This window comes from Castor canadensis, chromosome 15, assembly GCF_047511655.1.
Source record: "Castor canadensis chromosome 15, mCasCan1.hap1v2, whole genome shotgun sequence".
Lineage (NCBI taxonomy): Eukaryota > Metazoa > Chordata > Mammalia > Rodentia > Castoridae > Castor > Castor canadensis.
This window is the reverse complement of record NC_133400.1, coordinates 47,922,986-47,942,543: the sequence shown is the minus strand read 5'-3', so window position 1 is coordinate 47,942,543 and position 19,558 is coordinate 47,922,986. Positions and strand designations below refer to the sequence as shown.

The 19,558-nt window shown below is 53.6% G+C and overlaps 1 protein-coding gene across 24 annotated transcripts in view; it reads left to right on the top strand.

The window, feature by feature from the left end:
* The window catches only part of Obscn (obscurin, cytoskeletal calmodulin and titin-interacting RhoGEF), a 189,488-nt gene that overhangs the window by 103,368 nt on the left and 66,562 nt on the right, over positions 1 to 19,558 (top strand). For 12 of the 24 annotated variants that reach the window (XM_074056091.1, XM_074056092.1, XM_074056090.1 and 9 more), the window contains 20 exons: positions 208 to 471; positions 826 to 1,089; positions 1,425 to 1,688; positions 2,142 to 2,405; positions 2,741 to 3,004; positions 3,436 to 3,699; positions 4,675 to 4,941; positions 5,583 to 5,849; positions 5,969 to 6,241; positions 6,789 to 7,061; positions 7,536 to 7,732; positions 7,922 to 7,997; positions 11,028 to 11,300; positions 12,276 to 12,542; positions 13,326 to 13,598; positions 14,364 to 14,639; positions 15,167 to 15,454; positions 15,600 to 15,881; positions 16,936 to 17,309; positions 18,328 to 19,204. In XM_074056091.1, coding sequence (XP_073912192.1) covers positions 208 to 471; positions 826 to 1,089; positions 1,425 to 1,688; positions 2,142 to 2,405; positions 2,741 to 3,004; positions 3,436 to 3,699; positions 4,675 to 4,941; positions 5,583 to 5,849; positions 5,969 to 6,241; positions 6,789 to 7,061; positions 7,536 to 7,732; positions 7,922 to 7,997; positions 11,028 to 11,300; positions 12,276 to 12,542; positions 13,326 to 13,598; positions 14,364 to 14,639; positions 15,167 to 15,454; positions 15,600 to 15,881; positions 16,936 to 17,309; positions 18,328 to 19,204 — 5,847 coding nt within the window. The remainder of the gene's footprint in view (positions 1 to 207; positions 472 to 825; positions 1,090 to 1,424; positions 1,689 to 2,141; positions 2,406 to 2,740; positions 3,005 to 3,435; positions 3,700 to 4,674; positions 4,942 to 5,582; positions 5,850 to 5,968; positions 6,242 to 6,788; positions 7,062 to 7,535; positions 7,733 to 7,921; positions 7,998 to 11,027; positions 11,301 to 12,275; positions 12,543 to 13,325; positions 13,599 to 14,363; positions 14,640 to 15,166; positions 15,455 to 15,599; positions 15,882 to 16,935; positions 17,310 to 18,327; positions 19,205 to 19,558) is intronic. The other 12 variants (XM_074056102.1, XM_074056097.1, XM_074056096.1 and 9 more) reach the window with 8 other exon arrangements.

The following is a 19,558-nucleotide window of genomic DNA, read 5'->3' as shown; positions in this document are numbered from 1 at the left end:
GCATTGCCCTTTCTCTTTGTCCAGAAGGAGGACATATTCATGTCCATCCCTTGGCCTTCTCTGTTCCTCAGGGCACATTTGCCTCCCTTATCATCTGCACCTTCATTCATTTGTTCAGGTTGCAGTCCTTCAGTAGTGTGTGTGTGTGTTTTCTGTGTCCTGTGCACAGCGTTCACGTGTTCTCAGTGACTATTTGGTCTTTCCCAGCTATGCCTGCCAGGTTCATAGAAGACATGAGAAGCGAAGAGGCCACAGAAGGGGCGACAGCCACACTGTGGTGTGAACTGAGCAAGGTGGCCCCTGTGGAGTGGAGAAAGGGAAAAGAGGTTCTGAGAGATGGAGGCAGATACAGCCTGAGGCAGGATGGGGCTGTGTGTGAGCTGCAGATCCTTGGTCTGACTATGGCAGATGCTGGGGAGTACTCTTGCATGTGTGGACAGGAGAAGACCTGGACCATGCTGACCATCAGGGGTAAAGACCATGTGTGACCTATAAATCTGTGACTTACACATGTATCTACATGTCTACTGTTTTCTGCCTCCACATGTGGCACAGCTATGGTGATCTTGTGGTCATCTGTCCTGTAACCAGGATCCTCTGGGCATCTCCTACCTCCCCTTCTCATTCAGGAGATGTTTTCATGTTTATTTCCATTAGCTGCCCTTTCTATACTTCCCTGGGTGCTTGTTTCCCCCACTGTCTGTGCCTTCATTCACCTGTTCACATCATAGTCCTTTGGCAGTGTGTGTCTCCTTGTGTGTTCCGTGCCTGTGCAGAGTCCGTTTAAGAGCCCCATGTTCTCAGTGGCTGTTTGGCCCTTTCCAGCCCTGTCTGCCAAGTTCATAGAAGAATTGAAAAGCCAAGAGTCCACGGAAGGGGCTACGGCCACAATGTGGTGTGAGCTAAGTAAGATGGCCCCTGTGGAGTGGAGAAAGGGAAAAGAAATCCTCAGAGATGGGGACAGATACAGCCTCAGACAGGATGGGACTGTATGTGAGCTGCAGATCCGTGGCCTGGCCGTGGAAGATGCAGGACAGTACTCCTGCGTGTGTGGGCAGGAGAGGACTTCAGCTACACTGACCATTAAGGGTAAAGATTGTGTGTGGATTGTGTGTGGTCACATGAACCTGTGGCTTGGTGTCTACACAGCTACTACTTCCTCCACGTGTGGCATAGTTGTAGTGACCTTGTGGTCATCTGTCCTGGGCATTTCCCACCTCCTTTTCTTGTCCAGGAGATGTTCTTATGTTCACGTCCACCCCTTGGCCTTCAGTGTTACTTGAGTCATTTTTCTCCCTCAACATCTATACCTTCATATACCTGTTCATGTGGTCCTTCAGGTGTGTGTGTGTGTGTGTGTGTGTGTGTTCTGTGTCCTGTGCACAGCGTTCACGTGTTCTCAGTGATTACTTGGTCTTTCCCAGCTATGCCTGCCAGGTTCATAGAAGACATGAGAAGCAAAGAGGCCACAGAAGGGGCCACAGCCACACTGCGGTGTGAACTGAGCAAGGTGGCCCCTGTGGAGTGGAGGAAGGGAACAAAGACCCTCAGAGATGGGGACAGACACAAGCTCAGGCAGGATGGGACTGTGTGTGAGCTGCAGATCTGTGGCCTGGCTGTGGAAGATGATGGGGAGTACTCCTGTGTGTGTGGGCAGGAGAGGACTTCAGCTACACTGACCATTAAGGGTAAAGATCGTGTGTGGCCACAGAACCTGTGGCTTGGTGTCTACATGTTGTCTCTCAGCACTGCTCTGTGCTCCATATGTGGTGACCCGTGGCCATCTGTCCTGTAACCAGGGTCCTCTGGGAAACTCCCACCTTCTTTTCTTCTTGTCCAGGAAGTGTTCTCATATTAACATCCACCCCTTGGCCTTCTGTATTCCTTGGGACATTTTCCTCCCTCACCATCTGCACCTTCATTCACCTGTTCACGTGGTCTTTTAGCAGTGTGTGTGTGTGTGTGTGTGTGTGTGTGTGTGTGTGTTTTCTGTGTCCCGTGCACAGTGTTCCCATGTTCTTAGTAACTATCATCAGTTACCTATTCATGTGGTCCTTTGGCAGTGTATGTGGCTTTGTGGATTTCATGTGTTAAGCAAAACTATCCAAACAGTCCTGTGTTCTCTGCTTGCTCCTTCTCAGTCCTTCCTGCCAGATTCATAGAAGAATTGAAAAGCCAAGAGTCCACTGAAGGGGCTACGGCCACATTGCGGTGTGAGCTAAGTAAGATGGCCCCTGTGGAGTGGAGAAAGGGAAAAGAAATCCTCAGAGATGGGGACAGATACAGCCTCAGACAGGATGGGACTGTATGTGAGCTGCAGATCCGTGGCCTGGCCGTGGAAGATGCAGGACAGTACTCCTGCGTGTGTGGGCAGGAGAGGACTTCAGCTACACTGGCCATTAAGGGTAAAGATTGTGTGTGGATTGTGTGTGGTCACATGAACCTGTGGCTTGGTGTCTACACAGCTACTACTTCCTCCACGTGTGGCATAGTTGTAGTGACCTTGTGGTCATCTGTCCTGGGCATTTCCCACCTCCTTTTCTTGTCCAGGAGATGTTCTTATGTTCACGTCCACCCCTTGGCCTTCAGTGTTACTTGAGTCATTTTTCTCCCTCAACATCTATACCTTCATATACCTGTTCATGTGGTCCTTCAGGTGTGTGTGTGTGTGTGTGTGTGTGTGTTCTGTGTCCTGTGCACAGCGTTCACGTGTTCTCAGTGATTACTTGGTCTTTCCCAGCTATGCCTGCCAGGTTCATAGAAGACATGAGAAGCAAAGAGGCCACAGAAGGGGCCACAGCCACACTGCGGTGTGAACTGAGCAAGGTGGCCCCTGTGGAGTGGAGGAAGGGAACAAAGACCCTCAGAGATGGGGACAGACACAAGCTCAGGCAGGATGGGACTGTGTGTGAGCTGCAGATCTGTGGCCTGGCTGTGGAAGATGATGGGGAGTACTCCTGTGTGTGTGGGCAGGAGAGGACTTCAGCTACACTGACCATTAAGGGTAAAGATCGTGTGTGGCCACAGAACCTGTGGCTTGGTGTCTACATGTTGTCTCTCAGCACTGCTCTGTGCTCCATATGTGGTGACCTGTGGCCATCTGTCCTGTAACCAGGGTCCTCTGGGAAACTCCCACCTTCCTTTCTTCTTGTCCAGGAAGTGTTCTCATATTAACATCCACCCCTTGGCCTTCTGTATTCCTTGGGACATTTTCCTCCCTCACCATCTGCACCTTCATTCACCTGTTCACGTGGTCTTTTAGCAGTGTTTGTGTGTGTGTTTTCTGTGTCCCGTGCACAGTGTTCCCATGTTCTTAGTGACTATTATCCGTTACCTATTCATGTGGTCCTTTGGCAGTGTATGTGGCTTTGTGGATTTCATGTGTTAAGCAGAACTATCCAAACAGTCCTGTGTTCTCTGCTTGCTCCTTCTCAGTCCTTCCTGCCAGATTCATAGAAGATGTGCAAAGCCAAGAGTCCACGGAAGGGGCTACGGCCACATTGCGGTGTGAGCTAAGTAAGATGGCCCCTGTGGAGTGGAGAAAGGGAAAAGAAATCCTCAGAGATGGGGACAGATACAGCCTGAGGCAGGTTGGGGCTGTGTGTGAGCTGCAGATCCGTGGCCTGACTATGGCAGATGCTGAGGAATACGTGTGCATTTGTGGACAAGAGAGGACCTCAGCCAAGCTGACTGTCAGGGGTAAAGACCTGTGGTCATGTGACTTATTTGGGTTTTGCCCTTGCCTCGTGTCCAGTCCTGGCTGTTGCTGTTTCTGTTCTCCAGGGCTGCTCTCTTCCCTTTGCCTTATGCTTTATTTCTCTATTCTGTCTGATCATCTTCACATTGTCTCTACCAATTCCCCCTGCCCCGTGACCCCATTCAGCCAGTTGTCATGGTAGGGACAGAATTTCCACCTTTGCTCTCTCCCGCCCATTTTTTTGTCATCCTTAATTTGAGTCTGTGCACACTATGCTCAGCCCAGTATTCTCTCTTGGGGGAAGGGAGGAATCTCTTAATGCCTAGGGAGGGGAGGTGGTCCCCCAGACTAGGCCTTGCACTCTGTCCCTGATTCCCAGTGTGGCCATGTGGAATAATCAGTGCCTGCCATACCTCACTGTCTCAAGGGCATGGGGAACAGAGTCCTGCCTAGGTCTGAGGGACACAGTTCTGTCTTCATGTTTGGGGGACCTGGCTCTTTCCTAAGGTCTGAGGGACAGAGCCCTGGCCTGGGATCTGAAAGATGAGGAGGCCCTGTTCTGGGGCCTAAGGTACAAGGCCATGTTCAAGGGTCAGAGAATGACATGGCCCTGCCCTAGCCATATGTCTGGCTTTGATTCTCTTCCAGGTGATCTGAGAGGAGTGCTCCACCCCCCTATCCCAGGGTCTCAGGGACACAGCCCTGCTGTGTGGCTGGAGTTTCTTAGTGGGAGGCCAACATAAGAAAAGCCAGGGTCATATCTTGATCCCCATCCCACCACCTCCAATATCTTTCATATCCTTTAAATCCATCCAGATCTATTCCCCACTCAACCTCTGGCCAATCATGAGGCAACTGGTCCTATGGAGGTAGCCAAGGGACCGAAGGGAAGGCTCACTCTCACTTTGGCCAGCTGTGCCTTGGGGTAACCCAGATTCAGGTCTTGAGCTGACCATGCACCCCTTACCTTCCTGCAGCCCCACAGGTGGTGTTCCAGGAGCCACTGCAGAGCCTGCAAGCAGAAGAGGGTTCCATGGCCAGCCTGCAATGCAAGCTGTCTGTACCCAATGCTGCTGTGGTCTGGAGCAAGGGTGGTCTAGAGCTGCAGCCTGATGTGCGCCGGGAGCCACGACAGCAGGGCTGCATTGCAGAGCTGGTGCTGCGGGATGTGCGCCGTGAGGATATGGGTGAATACAGCTGCACCTGTGGCTCCCAGGTCACGAGTGCTGTGTTCACAGTCACAGGTTGGCTCCGAGGTTGACCAGCCTCAATGTAAGGGGTGGGGGGGGCACAGTATCCATGCTGACCCTCATGGCTTCAGCCCTATCCTCAGGGTCCCAGCTAAAGAAACTCTGCTCAGTGGGTTGGATTGGAACTGCGCTGAGACTCCCCGACCAGTAGCTGGGCCCCTGCAGTTCCTCCCTGGGCAGTCCTTGTGTTCCTTCATTCTATACCTTCTCAGTGACCTACCCTCACACACTCTCCCCTCCGTGGTAGGTTTCCCCTGGCACTCTAATGTTACTTAATTTCCCCCCATTAAGAGTGCTGCCTACCCCCTGTAGTTGCCTCATGTAGTTTCTTTCCATGTTGGTAGCTGCACCCTGGAGGTTTTTCCCCTGTACCTCCTTGCTACTCCTGTGCACTTTTCTCTGCCGTAGCACCCAAGATCTCCCTTTGGGCTCTCTACTCTCCCTAGTAGCAGGGGTAACCCCACTGTCCCTTGCAGTTCATCAACTCTCCATGGCTGTGCTCTCTGGTTTTGGCTGTGGGTCTGTCTGTCTGGGTGTGGTTCACTGCCTGCTCAGGGAACATTACATTCCCTGTAATGCATCTCTGCATTAGCTGCTTAGGGACCTCCTCTTATGTTGTCTTTCCAACTCTGCAGCTGCACCCGTGAGGTTTCTCCAGGAGCTACAGGCCCAGGAGGTAGATGAAGGAACCACAGCACACCTGCGCTGCAAGCTGAGCCAGGTGGCTGGAAGCGTGGAATGGCGCAAAGGCTCTCTGCAACTCTTCCCCTGCACCAAGTACCAGATGGTGCAGGAGGAGGCAGGTGTGGAGCTGCTGGTGCATGAAGTTGAGCAGGAGGATGCAGGTGACTATACCTGTGATGTGGGTCACATGCAGAGCACGGCCAGGCTTACAGTTCGAGGTGAGCTACTTGTGGCCCTAAGCTGCCCAGCCCCCTCCTACCCTATGGCAAGGGGCAGGGGCCTCTTCCCAGCAGGGAAGGGATGCTGTGGCTCTAAGCATCCCTTTCTGGCCTTTCAGCCCCCAAACCCAAGTTCAAAACTGGACTGAAGAGCACAGAGCAGGAGGCAGGTAGTGTGGCCCGGCTGTTTTGCCTGTTGAGTGAGGCTGATCCAGGGGCTCCAGTGCAGTGGCTCAAGGAGGGCGTGGAGCTGCATGTTGGCCCCAAGTATGAGATACGATGTCAAGGGGCTATGTGTGAACTGCTAATCCATGGGCTGGAAGCCAAGGACGCTGGAGAGTATGCCTGTGTTGTGGGTGGCCAGAAAACTTTGGCCTCCCTCAGAGTCAAAGGTGAGTCAGCAGGATTTCCAGAGAGGAGGGTGAGCCCTCCCTTCCACATCCACTCCCTTAGAGCTCCCCTGGGGCACACCTGGTTGTACCAGTTGAAGCTCACAGGGCGGCCAAGTCCCCCTCAGTTACAGATCTCTTCCTACTCATTCCTATACCACTTCTATGCTAATCCTTCAAGAGAAAGGCCACTCTGCCTCCTGTATCCCAGCTGCCGGTGGGGGGGTGGCCCGGCCTGACCTGGGAAGCCCTCTCCAAACTCCTGCCTGTTCCTCCAGAAGGTCTTGCATCCATGGTGACCTAGTTGGAACAGGGCTGGCAGCAATGTTGTGGCAAACAGAGCATCCACTGTCCTGCAAACAGAGCTGTCCCCTTGGTCTATGGGGAGCAATGAGCCCCGGGTCCAGTTTCTATGTTTGTGAGCCCAAGAGGTGACATGCCATATGGGGTAGCAGAAGAATGTTAGAGTGGCCAGGTGGGCTTCCTAAAGGAGAGGGCATGAGTGCTTGGTACAGGCTAGTAAAGGGGCCTTTCTCACCCTGCTCCCCAGAGCCCGAGGTGACCATTGTGCGAGGACTGGTGGATGCTGAGGTGCAGGTTGATGAGGATGTGGAGTTCAGCTGTGAGGTGTCACAGCCGGGGGCCACGGATGTGCAGTGGCGCCTCCAGGGCCTGCCACTGCAGAGCAATGAAGTAACAGAGGTGGCTGTTTTGAATGGCTGCACTCACATCCTCCACCTGAAAGGTGTGACCCCTGAGGATGCTGGCACCATCTCCTTCCATGTGGGGAGCCACTCTTCCTCTGCTCAGCTCACCGTTCGAGGTAGCCAGTTGTGGTAGGACTCCCTATTGCCACACCTGACAGGCCCCAACCTGTCAGAGGATAGAGATGGGGTCTGGGAGGGTGGAAGGGAGTTGGCCCCATGTGCTGGCAATTTCCTACGATATCAAGGATGGAATGGTCCTGGGCTGAGTGGCTGAGTCAGGTTGGCAGGCAAGTGGTGGTGGACTTCCCAGAGGCTTGCACAGTATTGGAGCTCAGGTGTCTGCCTTCTGACCCTCACAAGGTGGTGAAGACTGAGATTGTACAGCCTTTGTTATCTCCAAGTTCTCCACTGGTCAGAGTCCAAGCTATGATCTCTGTCTAGAACTGGAGGAGGGAGCTCATAATATACCCCCATGTGTTTGTCTTCGGGAATTGGGATGGGTGTGCCAGGGGAGAACACCCAGGGCATGGAAGCTCTACTGAATGAAGGGGCATCCCAGAGACTGATGCCCATGCCTTCTCTATGTCCAGTCCCTGAGGTGACCGTTCTGGAGCCCCTGCAGGATGTTCAGCTCAGTGAGGGCCAGGATGCCCACTTCCAATGCCAACTGTCCAGGGCCTCAGGCCAGGAGGCTCGTTGGGCTTTAGGAGGTGTGCCCTTGCAGGCCAACGAGATGAATGACATCAGTGTGGAACAGGGCACACTCCACTTGCTCACTCTGCACAAGGTGAGTGTCTGGGACCTGTCTCCACCTGGACATGAAAGGTTCCAAGTACTTTGGGAAAGATCCTCTCCACCAGAGGATTGGGTTGGGCAGGTGATAAGCCCCTGTCATTGGGGGCTAGCAAGAAGAATCTTCCATTCCTGGTTAGGATGGAGTTACCAGGGCCAAGCATCTTTCTCCCTGTCTCCTCAGGTGACCCTTGAGGATGCTGGAACTATCACTTTCCAAGTGGGTTCATGTAGCTCAGAAGCCCAGCTGAAGGTCACGGGTAAGCAGTCCCCTCCCACACTCAGCCCTCTACCTGTGGATGCCTATTTCCCAACACTGCAGCATCTTACCCATCAGCAAAGGGGGCAGAAATCTTAGACTTCAAGCAGTAATTTTGTCTTGGGGCTGTAATTTTCTAACTTCTGGTCATTTAGGACCATGAATTGGAGAAGACACTGGGTTGGGCTGGTGAAGATCTCCATAAGAAATCCTAAGGTGTGGTGCATCTCAGGTCAGAATTGGTATTGTCTGCAGGAGGGAGATGGAGAGCCTGGCTGCTAAGGGGTTGGGCCCTGAGGTTAGACAGTGTCTTCCTGACTTCTATCTTATAAGGCCTACCCCTATGATATAGTCAGACCATGCAGCATTCACATCCACGTTAATACATACCTGCATACTCAACAGGCTCAAGGTGTGGATGAAACAGCATACAGCATCCACTTGTATGGATTTGGGCATAGTGCAAACAGAATTTTAGAAAACTTCAACTAGGACTGTATCTTGCCCTCAGAACCAATGAGTCCTTAGTACTTGGCTTTTAGTGTCCTTCCTTTGCTGTCCTACTCCTAGTTCTTAAACTGTTCTCATCAGTCCACCCATCATCCATCTACCTACCCATCAACCATCTATTCACTACCTACCTACCATCCATCCACCATACACCCATCCATCCATTCATTATGACCATCCATTATCCATTTATCTACCCATTGTCCATCCACCTTCCCCCTAAAACTTCAGGGGTGGTCAGACATGGTCAGTTCTGTGGCCAGTGGGCTGGGAAAGACTACCAAGTGTCAATGCCCTTAAGCTAAGTGATAAAGAGGGAGATTTATGGGTGTCTTGAGTGGGGAAGGGCAGAAATGGTCTATGTTCATTGTGGGATGGCATAGAACTGCAGGCTGTGCTTAGTCCTGCTCTAGGCTAGATGTCTCCAGTCTGGTTGAGTTGGTTCATGTATGGAAACATTGCTGTAGCCTTGGGGAAGGCCCTGAGCACAGGTGTGTGGATGGGCATCCAGATAGGTGTGTGGAGGCCAGGCTTGGGAACTGGTGCTTGAAAAGAGAATGAAGTGTTGACAGAGCAGGAAGTGGAGGTGGTCAGATGTGCTTCTGGAGAAGGTGGTTAAGGGGCATATTGGAGACTGGTGCTGCAATGTCAGTGGGGAAGAGCATGGAGAGGCTCCTGAAGGAGGACTTGCTGGGGTGGGCATAAATGCTGCCCTGTCAGCATTTTCGTTATCTCTACAAAAGGTCCCTACCTGCCCCATTGGGTTCAAGGCATATGGACTCTGGCAAATATGGACAGTTTCTCTGTCTTCATGAGGAGGACCCCAGGGTGGAATACAGAAAGTTCATAGAGAGAAGCACAGGGTGGGGGGTGGCCCCAGGCAGCAGGTGGTTGAAGTCTTTGGTCTTGTCTCACTCTCTGGATTGTGGGGCATGGAAGGGGAGGGTTCATCCATGCAGTCATGATGGCCTAAGAGTGTCATTAGCTCCTCCATCTGCTGTGGCTACTCTGGGTGCCCATCCAAAAGGTGGACAAGATGCAGGAGGACTGTGTGGACAGCACGGGGCAGACAGCATTCATGTGCATGTGGAAAGCCTCCTGAACTTGGACCCCACTATGTGATGAGACAGGGAGTAGTTGGACCCACAATTAAGGTCCTATAGTCAGTCCTAAAGTTGAAGGGACCTTGGAGGACATCTGGACAAAGTATCCTTTTAGAGTGCAAGAAGTATCTGCCTCTATACCCCCACTGATGGAGGGCTCACTTACTGAGGCTGATCCCTGACCCTCTTGGAGCAGCAGGCTCTGGGACATCTCCTTCCTACCCACGCTGGGGCAGAGAAGGCACCCAATGCCAGAAAGAGCCCCACCAATGGGACCTGGGGCTTGTCCATTCTTCTCGGAAGGGATATGTGGGGATGCCTGGTGGTGAACAGGGCTTGTCCATTCTGTTCTGAAGGATGTGTAGGGATGCCTGGTGGTGAGTGGGGGTTATTTTTAGGGCTGAGCCACTTTTCACAGGTCACTGAGGGTGGCCTCAGTGTCTCCTTCTGTGTTTAGGGCCAGCAAGCACATCAGGGTGAGTTTCTAGATCTCAGGTACAGGTCATCCTCCTGGTCTGAGTGGTGTTTCATGCAGTAGACCTCAGGTGGCTCCCAAGCCAGTGAATCTAGCAAATCCTATTTGGGACACCAATTCTAGAGATTAGCACCCGTACTGTTTTTTCCTCCTATACGCTTACAGTACAGAACACTTGACTAGAACAATTCAATGTGTGGGGTTTTCCCACACACCAAGCAATATATGTAATTCAACTCTGACACTACCCAGAGTTGGCACAGACAGGAGGTTCAGACTGACTCCTCCCCATATGCCAATTGCAGATGTCAGGTTGCTACCTATAGTTCTAAGTGGCTATAAGTGGGGGCTCCCATTACCTACCTCAGGTTTGATCGGTTGCTAGGACAGCTCATAGAAGTTAGGGAAACAGTTGCTATTACTAGTTTATTGCGTAAGATACCACTCAGAAACAGCCCAATGAAAGACTAGCAGAGGGCGAGAAATGGGGAAGCGAGCATAGAGTTCCCTCCTGGGCCCACCCTGGGTGTACCACCCTCCCAGCACCTCCATGATCACTAACCATGAAGCTCATCAAATCTTACTTAAGAGTTCATTATATAGAGGTAAATCTCTAGCCTTCCTGCTTTCTGGAGGCTGATGGGTAGGCCTGGATGTTACCACCTTCTAACCACTTGGTCTTCCTGGTGACCTGCCCCTTCCTGAAGCTTCCCTAGGGGCCCCACCTAAGTCACCTCATTAACATAACCTCAGGTGTGAGCAAAGGAGCTTATGAATAACAACACTCCAATATTCAGGAAATTCTGAGGATTTCAGGAGCTCTGTGCCAGGAACTGGGGACAAAACCAAATTTGTTATTTTACTACACTCCTGCACCAGTGACCCCCACCTGACCGACTGCAGGACACCCCAGCCCAGCCCTCCTTCTCGCCCTCCCACACAGAGGCGGCACTATGCCTGGTACATGACTTGCAGAGTGCGGATGTCTTCGCTGGGGAGGTGGCCTCGTTCTCCTGTGAGGTGTCTCGTGCGGGTGGGCCAGAGGCTCGCTGGTGGCTGGATGGCACCCTGCTGCAAGACAGCCCCCAGAGCACCATCGCTGTGTGTGAGGGGACCCTTCACTCTCTTACACTCTCAGGCCTGGGGGTGGCTGACTCAGGCACCATCACCTTCCGCAAGGGGTCTCTGGTCTCCACAGCCAAGTTGTTGGTCAAAGGTATTGGCTAATGGGGACATCTCTACTCTGGTGCTTCTGCCTCTGCTGTGCCTGCATGCTTCTTGCAGGTTCCTGGGAAGCAAGGGGGTGCCAGGGACTGGCCCCCAGGGCCACATACTGGGCATTGTTCTGTGCCTGCCCTTGCCTGTTACTTCCTGAGTGGGAATTCTAGGCTCAGGGAACCATTCATCTGGAAGCTAGTCCTATGCCCACCCGCTGGATGGGGCTTGTGCATGCTGCTCACTTGGCCACCATCTTGCTGGCTGCACATCTCTACCCACAAAGTCCAGTCTCTTAAGGGGGCCTTCCTGGGCTCCTGAAAGAGAAATCCTTGCCCCAGGCCCTGGCCTTGTCTGGGGAATACTGGCATCCCTCACTGTGGGCTCAGTTGGGATCTTGTGCTCTTCTGAAGAAGAGCTAACTAGATAGGTCTGCTAGAGACCCCACTTATCTGCTTCCCAGTAGCTTCACATGGTGCCTTTGCCAACTGGCCTCCTGTGAGAGCTCATAGAAAAAATGGATTATTCATCCAGGTCTTGGGGTGAGCAGCCATTTGTTGAGTAGGATTTCAACAGATGGAGATGAAAAGGGGCCCCAAAGGGGGACAGCAAGGCACTTGGAGAGGGGCAAGCTGGGCTGTGGCTCTAGAATCTGATACAGGGCCTGGGGGCCCCAGGAGGAGTGTTTAGGGGGGATGTGTGTGTTTTCCTTAGACCAGAGGGGCCCAGCCTGGATAGAACTCAGCCTGATAGTACTGTCTGCCATGGGCAGGGGTGAAGCTTGTCTAGTGTGGAGGGTTCTGGGCTACTGTGATGGGTTCCCCTTCCTGGCCAAATGCCAGGCAGCCATTGCTAAGCCATTGCCCACCAAAGCTCTATGCTTATAGCTGCTGAAGCCACTAACACAGCAGAATATGGGTGGGCCATGGTGGTGCTGTCCCAGGGGCTGATGCGTGTCCGGCGTGTTGGCCGACAGATCCCACGGTGGAGGTGGTCAGTGCCATGCAGGACCTGGTGGTGGAGGAGGGTGGCTCAGCTGAGCTCCTCTGCCAATACTCACGGCCTGTGCAGGCCACATGGAAGATGGACGAGCGGGAGGTGTGCACAGATGGGCACCGTGTCATCATAGAGCAGGACTGGACCGTGGCCAGGCTGACCTTCAGGCCAGCCCTGCCCCGTGACAGCGGTATCTATTCTTGTGAGGCTGCAGGCACCCGTGTGGTGGCATTACTCCAAGTACAAGGTGAGGCTACCTGGCAGGCAGCCCCAGGCCCAGCACACCTGTGGTGTGGCTTTGGCTATGCAATCAGCAGAATGACAGGCAGGCAGCAACCATCCTTGTGATACAGATGACCTATACAAGGGGAGTAACCCACAGGTGGCAAGACTGCCCTGCTAGGCACTGAGCTGTAGCTAAGTTAGGGCATACTTTTCATGAGCTTGTGGCTTCTGTGAGAAACACTGGATGTTAAAATTAGCAAGGAGGGGAGAAGAGAAGGGCATCGGTGTGTGTGTGTGTGTGTATGTGTGTGTGTGTGTAGTGTGTCTGAGGAACCATGACAGGTCTAGTAGTCCTGTGTGTGTGTGTGTGTGTGTGTGTGTGTGTAGTGTGTCTGAGGAACTATGACAGGTCTAGTAGTCCTGTTTGGAGGATGTGAAGAAGCGGTGCTGGGTCCAAACCCAGATGCTGCAGATGCCATGGTGGGAATGTGCACACCACTGAGCCTCCAGCTGGAGTTGAGCCCACCCGGACAGATCATAAGTTTCTAGTTTTGTGAACACCTGCAAGGTTTCTCATCTGTGAGGTGGGGGATGCTGCTTTTGGGTGAATTGCCCCAAAAGGGCATGGAGTGGGAGGGGGCTGGGTGACCATGCTACCTTTATGTGAACCATGAGTACTACCCTCCACCACAGCCACTAAGGTGACATTCTGTTTGGCCCTTTGTAGTTTTGGGGGGCTCTTCCAAGAGGTAGTGGTGGGGAATCCTTGGAGGCCTAGACACCCTGAACCCCCCTCTCTCTGCAGCCAAGAACACTGTGGTTCGGGCCCTGGAGAATGTGGATGTCCCTGAGGGTGGCGAGGCTCTGTTTGAGTGCCAGCTGTCCCGGCCTGAGGTGGCTGCCCACACCTGGCTGCTGGATGATGAGCCCGTGAACACCTCCGAAAATGCTGAAGTGGTCTACTTTGAGAATGGCCTGCGGCACCTGTTGCTGCTCAAAAACCTGCGGCCACAGGACAGCTGCCGTGTGACCTTCTTGGCTGGGGATGTGGTCACGTCTGCTTTCCTCACTGTCAGAGGTGATCTTGCTTTGTGGGTGCAGGATGGAGGGACAGGGTGAGGCCCTCCCACAGGAGACTGAGCCTTAGGCAGGGGCCGTTGAGGAGAGGACAGCATGAGGAGAGGATGGCCTCTGAGACTTCTACCACTAGAGGGTCTCTGACACTTCTTGTCCCAGTTCCAAACTGGAGACCGAGTTGGCAACTCACTGGGAGAGAAGGACTAGAGCCTGTGACGGTAGGGACATTAACTGGGGGCTGCCACCCTATAGGTGGGGCAGGAGTGCTGGGGCTGGAGTGGGGTGCCAGGGAGTGGGGAGGTGTCTTTGAGACTCCTCCCACTAGAGGGTCTTTCAGCCCAGGAGAGTTGGGGGTTGGGGCTTCAGACTTTGCAACTCCTTCTATAGGTAGTTGGACCCCTTGGTCTGTAGGGGCACTGGGCTATGGAGTGGAAAAGGGCATAGGGAAGCACGAGAGGGTCTCCAAGACCCCTCCCACTGGAAGCTGTGCAGAGCAGGAGGGATAGGGGTCCTTGGTTTGTGAGGCTTCTCCCACTGTGGGTCAGCTGCTCTCCAGAGGAGTGGGGCTGCAAGTGAAGGTTGTGAATCTCTCCTAAACAGCTCTAGTGTGAGGCTTTGCTGGCTGAGGGAATTGGATGACAGGTGATCTGAGATTTCTCTAACTTGAGACTGGGTTGAGGGGAGGCCTGGTAGGGGCCAGGGGTCTTGAGTTCCTACACTGGAATCCCCTCCCCCTCTCATTTACTTTTCTGCTCTGCTTCTACAGGCTGGCGCTTAGAGGTTCTGGAAGCCCCTCAAGACTTGGCAGTGTGTACTGGAGAGCAGGCCCAATTCACATGCATGCTCAGTGAGGCAGTGCCTGTGGGTGAGGCGACCTGGTACATCAATGGAGCCGCGGTTCAGCCAGATGATTCCGCCTGGTCAGTCACCGTGGATGGCTGCCAGCATGCCCTGCTGCTACACAGTGCCCAGTCCCACCATGCTGGAGAGGTCACCTTTGCTGCCCATGATGCTGTGGCTTCAGCAAGGCTCTCTGTGCTGAGTGAGTGGTTGGCAGGGGTCCCTCCCCAGCAGGTTGGGTCTGGGACAAGCTCCCTTGCAGCTCTTTGGGTGGAAAGACCATCCAGGGCTGGGTCCAATGTGAATCTAACAGACCCTAATTGATGAAGGGTGGTCATTCCATGTGTCCTCTCCTGCTTCTCCGCCCCCACACTCCTGCAGGTCTGAGAGGCCAGCTGACCAGAGCAGATATGAGTGCAGCTCTGGTGGAGTGGGGGAGGCAGGAGGAATGAGGGTCTTCAGTTCATATGCTGCTGGGAACTCTCAGTGTGCACCACAGGTGGGCTCTGGGCACATCATTTCGCTGTGATGCACAAACACACCCCCCTGAGGATTTCTGCAGCATCATTCACTCTCTGAGACAAGCTTGGGCTACTGGGTGGAGTGGCACACAGGTCTCAAGGGAGGTGGCCTGTCCCAGTGCCTATGCCGTGTCCAGTACAAGACCCAGTAGCTACTAGAGGTACTGCAGGTCCCAGTGGATGTTCTGATCTGCTCCCTTCCTTGCAGGCCTCCCTGACCCACCAGAGGATGCTGAGGTGGTGGGTCGCAGTGGCTGCTCTGTGACCCTGTCCTGGGTGGCTCCCACAAACGATGGTGGTGGTGGTCTATGTGGCTATCGGGTAGAAATGAAGGAGGGGTCCACAGGCCAGTGGCATTTGTGCCATGAACTGGTGCCTGGGCCAGAGTGTGTGGTGGATGGCCTGACCCCAGGGGAGACCTACCGCTTCCGAGTAGCAGCTGTGGGCCCAGCAGGTGCTGGGGATCCTGTGCACCTGCCCCAAATGGTCAGGCTCGGTGAGTTACTGCCCTTGGTCCAGGTTCAGGAGAGGGCCCAGCCTGCTAAAGCTGGAGGGAGAAAGGCCTGTAGGGTGGGGCCTGGACCGTGGTGCCCGTTCTGGCTAATGTGACCTATCCATTGTTTGTGGATACTGTTCTCTAGCAGAGCCAAAGGAGCCTGCACTTCCCCTACCTCCAGCCCCTGAGAGACGGCAGGTGGTAGTTGGAGAGAATGTCTGTCTGGAGTTGGAGATGGCGGCTGAGGCTGGTGAGGTAGTCTGGCACAAGGGGACAGAGCGCATCCAGCCCAGTGGGCACTTCGAGGTGGTCTCTCAGGGTCGGCAGCAGATGCTCGTGATCAAGGGCTTCAGAACAGAAGACCAGGGAGAGTACCGCTGTGGCCCTGCCCAGGGCCCAGACTCCACCCAGGCTGCCACCTTTCAGGGTGTGTCCTGGGCTCTGAGGTGGGAAGTCCGGGGGTATGGGGAGGGGGCTGGCCTGGCCATTCTCCTCACCAGCAGTCTGGAGGAAATGTTGAGGGTCTTCTCCATGACCCCACATAACGTGGAGGGGTTGTTTTCCTAGTGCTGGCTTTCCTAAATCTTTGGGCCCTTTATATGCTGAGTCCCCCAAAAGTTCTGAGGTCTCTCTCCCTTGTACTTTGAACCTCCTCTGCTCATTATCCCCCTGCTCTCTTAGTCTTCTCTGTACTTTGAGGCACTCCTGTATGCTAAGTCCTGTCTGTACTCTTATTGCACTCCTGCACTCTTAGCACCCTTGCACTTTGACCCTTCCATACTCTGAGCCCTCTTCTGTTGCCCTGTGCCCTGAGGCCTCCCCCACACTGACAGTCCTGTAGGTTCCCTGTGCTCTCAGACCTTCTGTGTCCTCTGAGCTGTCCAAACCTTGTGCTGAGGCCCCTGGCAACTCAACTCCTCTGTGTTGAGCCCATTCTATGCTCTGAGTTTCATTCTTCATGCTCTGAGCTCCCTCCTGTACTCTGACCTCACCCTGCACTCTGAACACCACTAGTACTCTGAGTACCTCCCTCCTCTGAGCCCCTTCTGTGTTCTTCCCCACTTTCTGAGTAACCCCCCGCTCTCCAAGCACCACCCTGTACTGTTTGTTCCCCCTTCTTTCCCCGGATCTCTGAGCCTGGCCCTATTGCATTCAAGTGCATGCACTCAAGTGCACATATATCCGCCTTGCTATAGTGGACTAATGCTCCTGTGAGTCTGGGCTCCTAGTCAAGCAGCAGGTCCAGAAAGGGCCAGTTTGACTTTGCAGAGCCCTGTGCAGGAGGTAGACTGAGTGGAAACTGGTGTTGGGAGCTGGAGGCTGAGGCTCAGAACCTAAGACCTGGTAAAGGTACTTGGTGCCAGGTGGGGAGCAGAGGTCCAGCAAGGCCCCACTGAGGCCACATACCAGTTAGCAGTGACAGTGTGAATGGAGTCAACAGCTCTATCCTAGTCCACTGACCAGTGTCCTGCCTTCCTCAGTGGTGCTGACCCCAGGCTCTGAGGATGAGGCTGTTACGCAGCCCAGCCTGCCCCCAGAGGCAGCCCAAGAGGGTGACCTGCACCTGCTCTGGGAAGCCCTAGCTCGGAAGCGCCGCATGAGCCGTGAGCCCACCCTGGACTCTATCAGTGAGATGCCTGAGGAGGATGGCCGCGTGCAGCACCTGCGACAGGAGGCAGAGGAGGTGGCTCCTGATCTCTCTGAGGGCTACTCCACAGCTGATGAGCTGGCACGTACTGGAGAGGCTGATCTCTCACACACCAGCTCTGATGATGAGTCCTGGGCAGGGACCCCTGCCCTAGTTACCTACCTCAAGAAAGCTGGGAGGCCTGGGGCATCACCTCTCGCCAGCAAGGTGAGCCTCCTGCTTGGCTTAAAAGTTAAGACATGGGTGTCTTAGACCTTCTCCACCCACTCATGGACCTATCTTCCAACCATCTATCCATCCACCCATTCATCTGTCTACCCACCCATCTATGCATCATCTTTCCTTCCTACTATCTATTGATCTACCCACCATGCATCCATCCATCTATTCTTGCATTCATCCTTCCTTGCATCCATTCATCTGTTCATCTATCCATTATCTGCCCTCCATCCTTTCATCAGTATATCCACTTATCTATCCATCCATCCATCTGCCCATCTGTCCACTCATCCATCCACCATTTATCATTCCTGCACCTGCTCACCTGTTTAATACTTTATCTATCAATCTATTCACTCAGCTATCACCCATCCACCTATCCATCACTCTACTACCTACCACTCTTGTAACTGTTTACCAGTTTACCCATTTATCTTCCAGTTTGTTTACCAGTCTTCCAACTCATAGAACCATCCTTTGATACCCCATCTATCCATCCCCCATCCACCATTCATCCACCTACCACCCACACATCCACTCCTTCATTTATCCACCATTTATTCATCCATCACTCCTATATTTGTTCACCTGTTCATCCATTTATCTGTCAACCTGTTTACCCACCCATCTACCCATCTGTCTGTCCATCTACCCACCTGCCCATCTGTCCATCCACTCATTCATCCATCCATCCACCACCCATTCACTCATCCAACCATTCATCTATCTGTGCATTTTTTATCCATCCATCCATCCACTTACCTAGCTAAAACTTTTTCCTGAAGATCTGAAAATGGCCCCTCTTGTGTTTCTTACAATGCTGTTAACCCCCACCTGGTTGACTGTATAAAGGGAAGTTGACTTGCTTTTGGGTAGCAATAGGAGCTAGCAGTCACCTGGGCTCCGTTGAATGGAGTCCAGGAGTAAGACCTGGCATTGGGGCCCTGACTCTGTTCCTGGCCTCAGTTTCCCTTCCATACCATGATGTCACATTCCATGCCCACAGGTTGGGGCCCCAGCATCTGTCTCTGTGAAGCTACAGAAGCAGCAGGAGCAACCAGCCACAGCGTACCCACCTCCAGGTGACTTGAATGCTGTGGACTTGGGAGATTCCTCCATGGACAAGGCAGCAGTGAAGATCCAGGCTGCCTTTAAGGGCTACAAGGTCCGGAAGGAGATAAAGCAGCAGGAAGGGCCTGTGTTCTCCCACACATTTGGAGATACTGAAGTACAGGTGGGGGATGCTCTGCGGCTGGAGTGTGTAGTGGCCAGCAAGGCAGACATTCGGGCCTGCTGGCTGAAGGATGGTGTGGAGCTAACTGATGGACGGCACCACCACATCGACCAGCTTGGGGATGGCACCTGCTCTCTGCTAGTCACTGGTCTGGGTCATGCTGATACTGGCCGCTACACCTGTCAAGTGAGTAACAAGTTTGGCCAAGTGAGCCACAGTGCCTGTGTGGTTGTCAGCGGGACAGAGAGCGAGGCTGAGAGCTCCTCAGGGGGTGAGCTGGACGATACCTTCCGCCGGGCTGCCCGGCGTCTGCACCGGCTCTTTCACACCAAGGGCCCATCTGAGGTTTCGGATGAGGAACTCTTCCTCAGTGCAGATGAGGGCACTGCAGAGCCAGAGGAGCCTGCGGACTGGCAGACATACCGAGAAGATGAGCATTTCATCTGCATCCGTTTCGAGGTGCTCACTGAAGCCCATCGGGCAGTCACTTGCTTCCAGGAGATGTTTGCCACCTTGGGCATTGGAGTGGAAATTGGCCTTGTGGAGCAGGGGCCCCGGGGGGTGGAGATGCGCATCAGCAAGGTGGCCCCTGCCCCCACCCCTGTGATGCCTCTGGAGCCTGTACCCAGCCTGCTGACTTCTGATGCTGGTGAGTCTTTGGTTGGGGTCCGGAACTAGGGTCCAGAGGTAGGGTGGAGGAGTAGAAGGAGTAAGGCTGGCAGACCTCATCTGTTCTTTGTGGACTCCTAGCCCACACAGCCTTACCTCTTCTTTTTCTACCCTTTTCAGTTTTCCATCCCTCTTGTTTCATGGTAGCTTGGGAACCAAAAGGAATTCTTAGAGAATGAGGAAAAGGGAGAAGCTTAGTAGGCAAACTTCAGAGTATGTCAGGGCCTGAGCACTCCTGGGTGAATAGCTGCCATGCAGATGTGTGTCAAACTTCCCATCTGTTGGCAACTTGAGGTATAGGAAGCTGTGTGTGACCAGCACACCCAGGATTAAC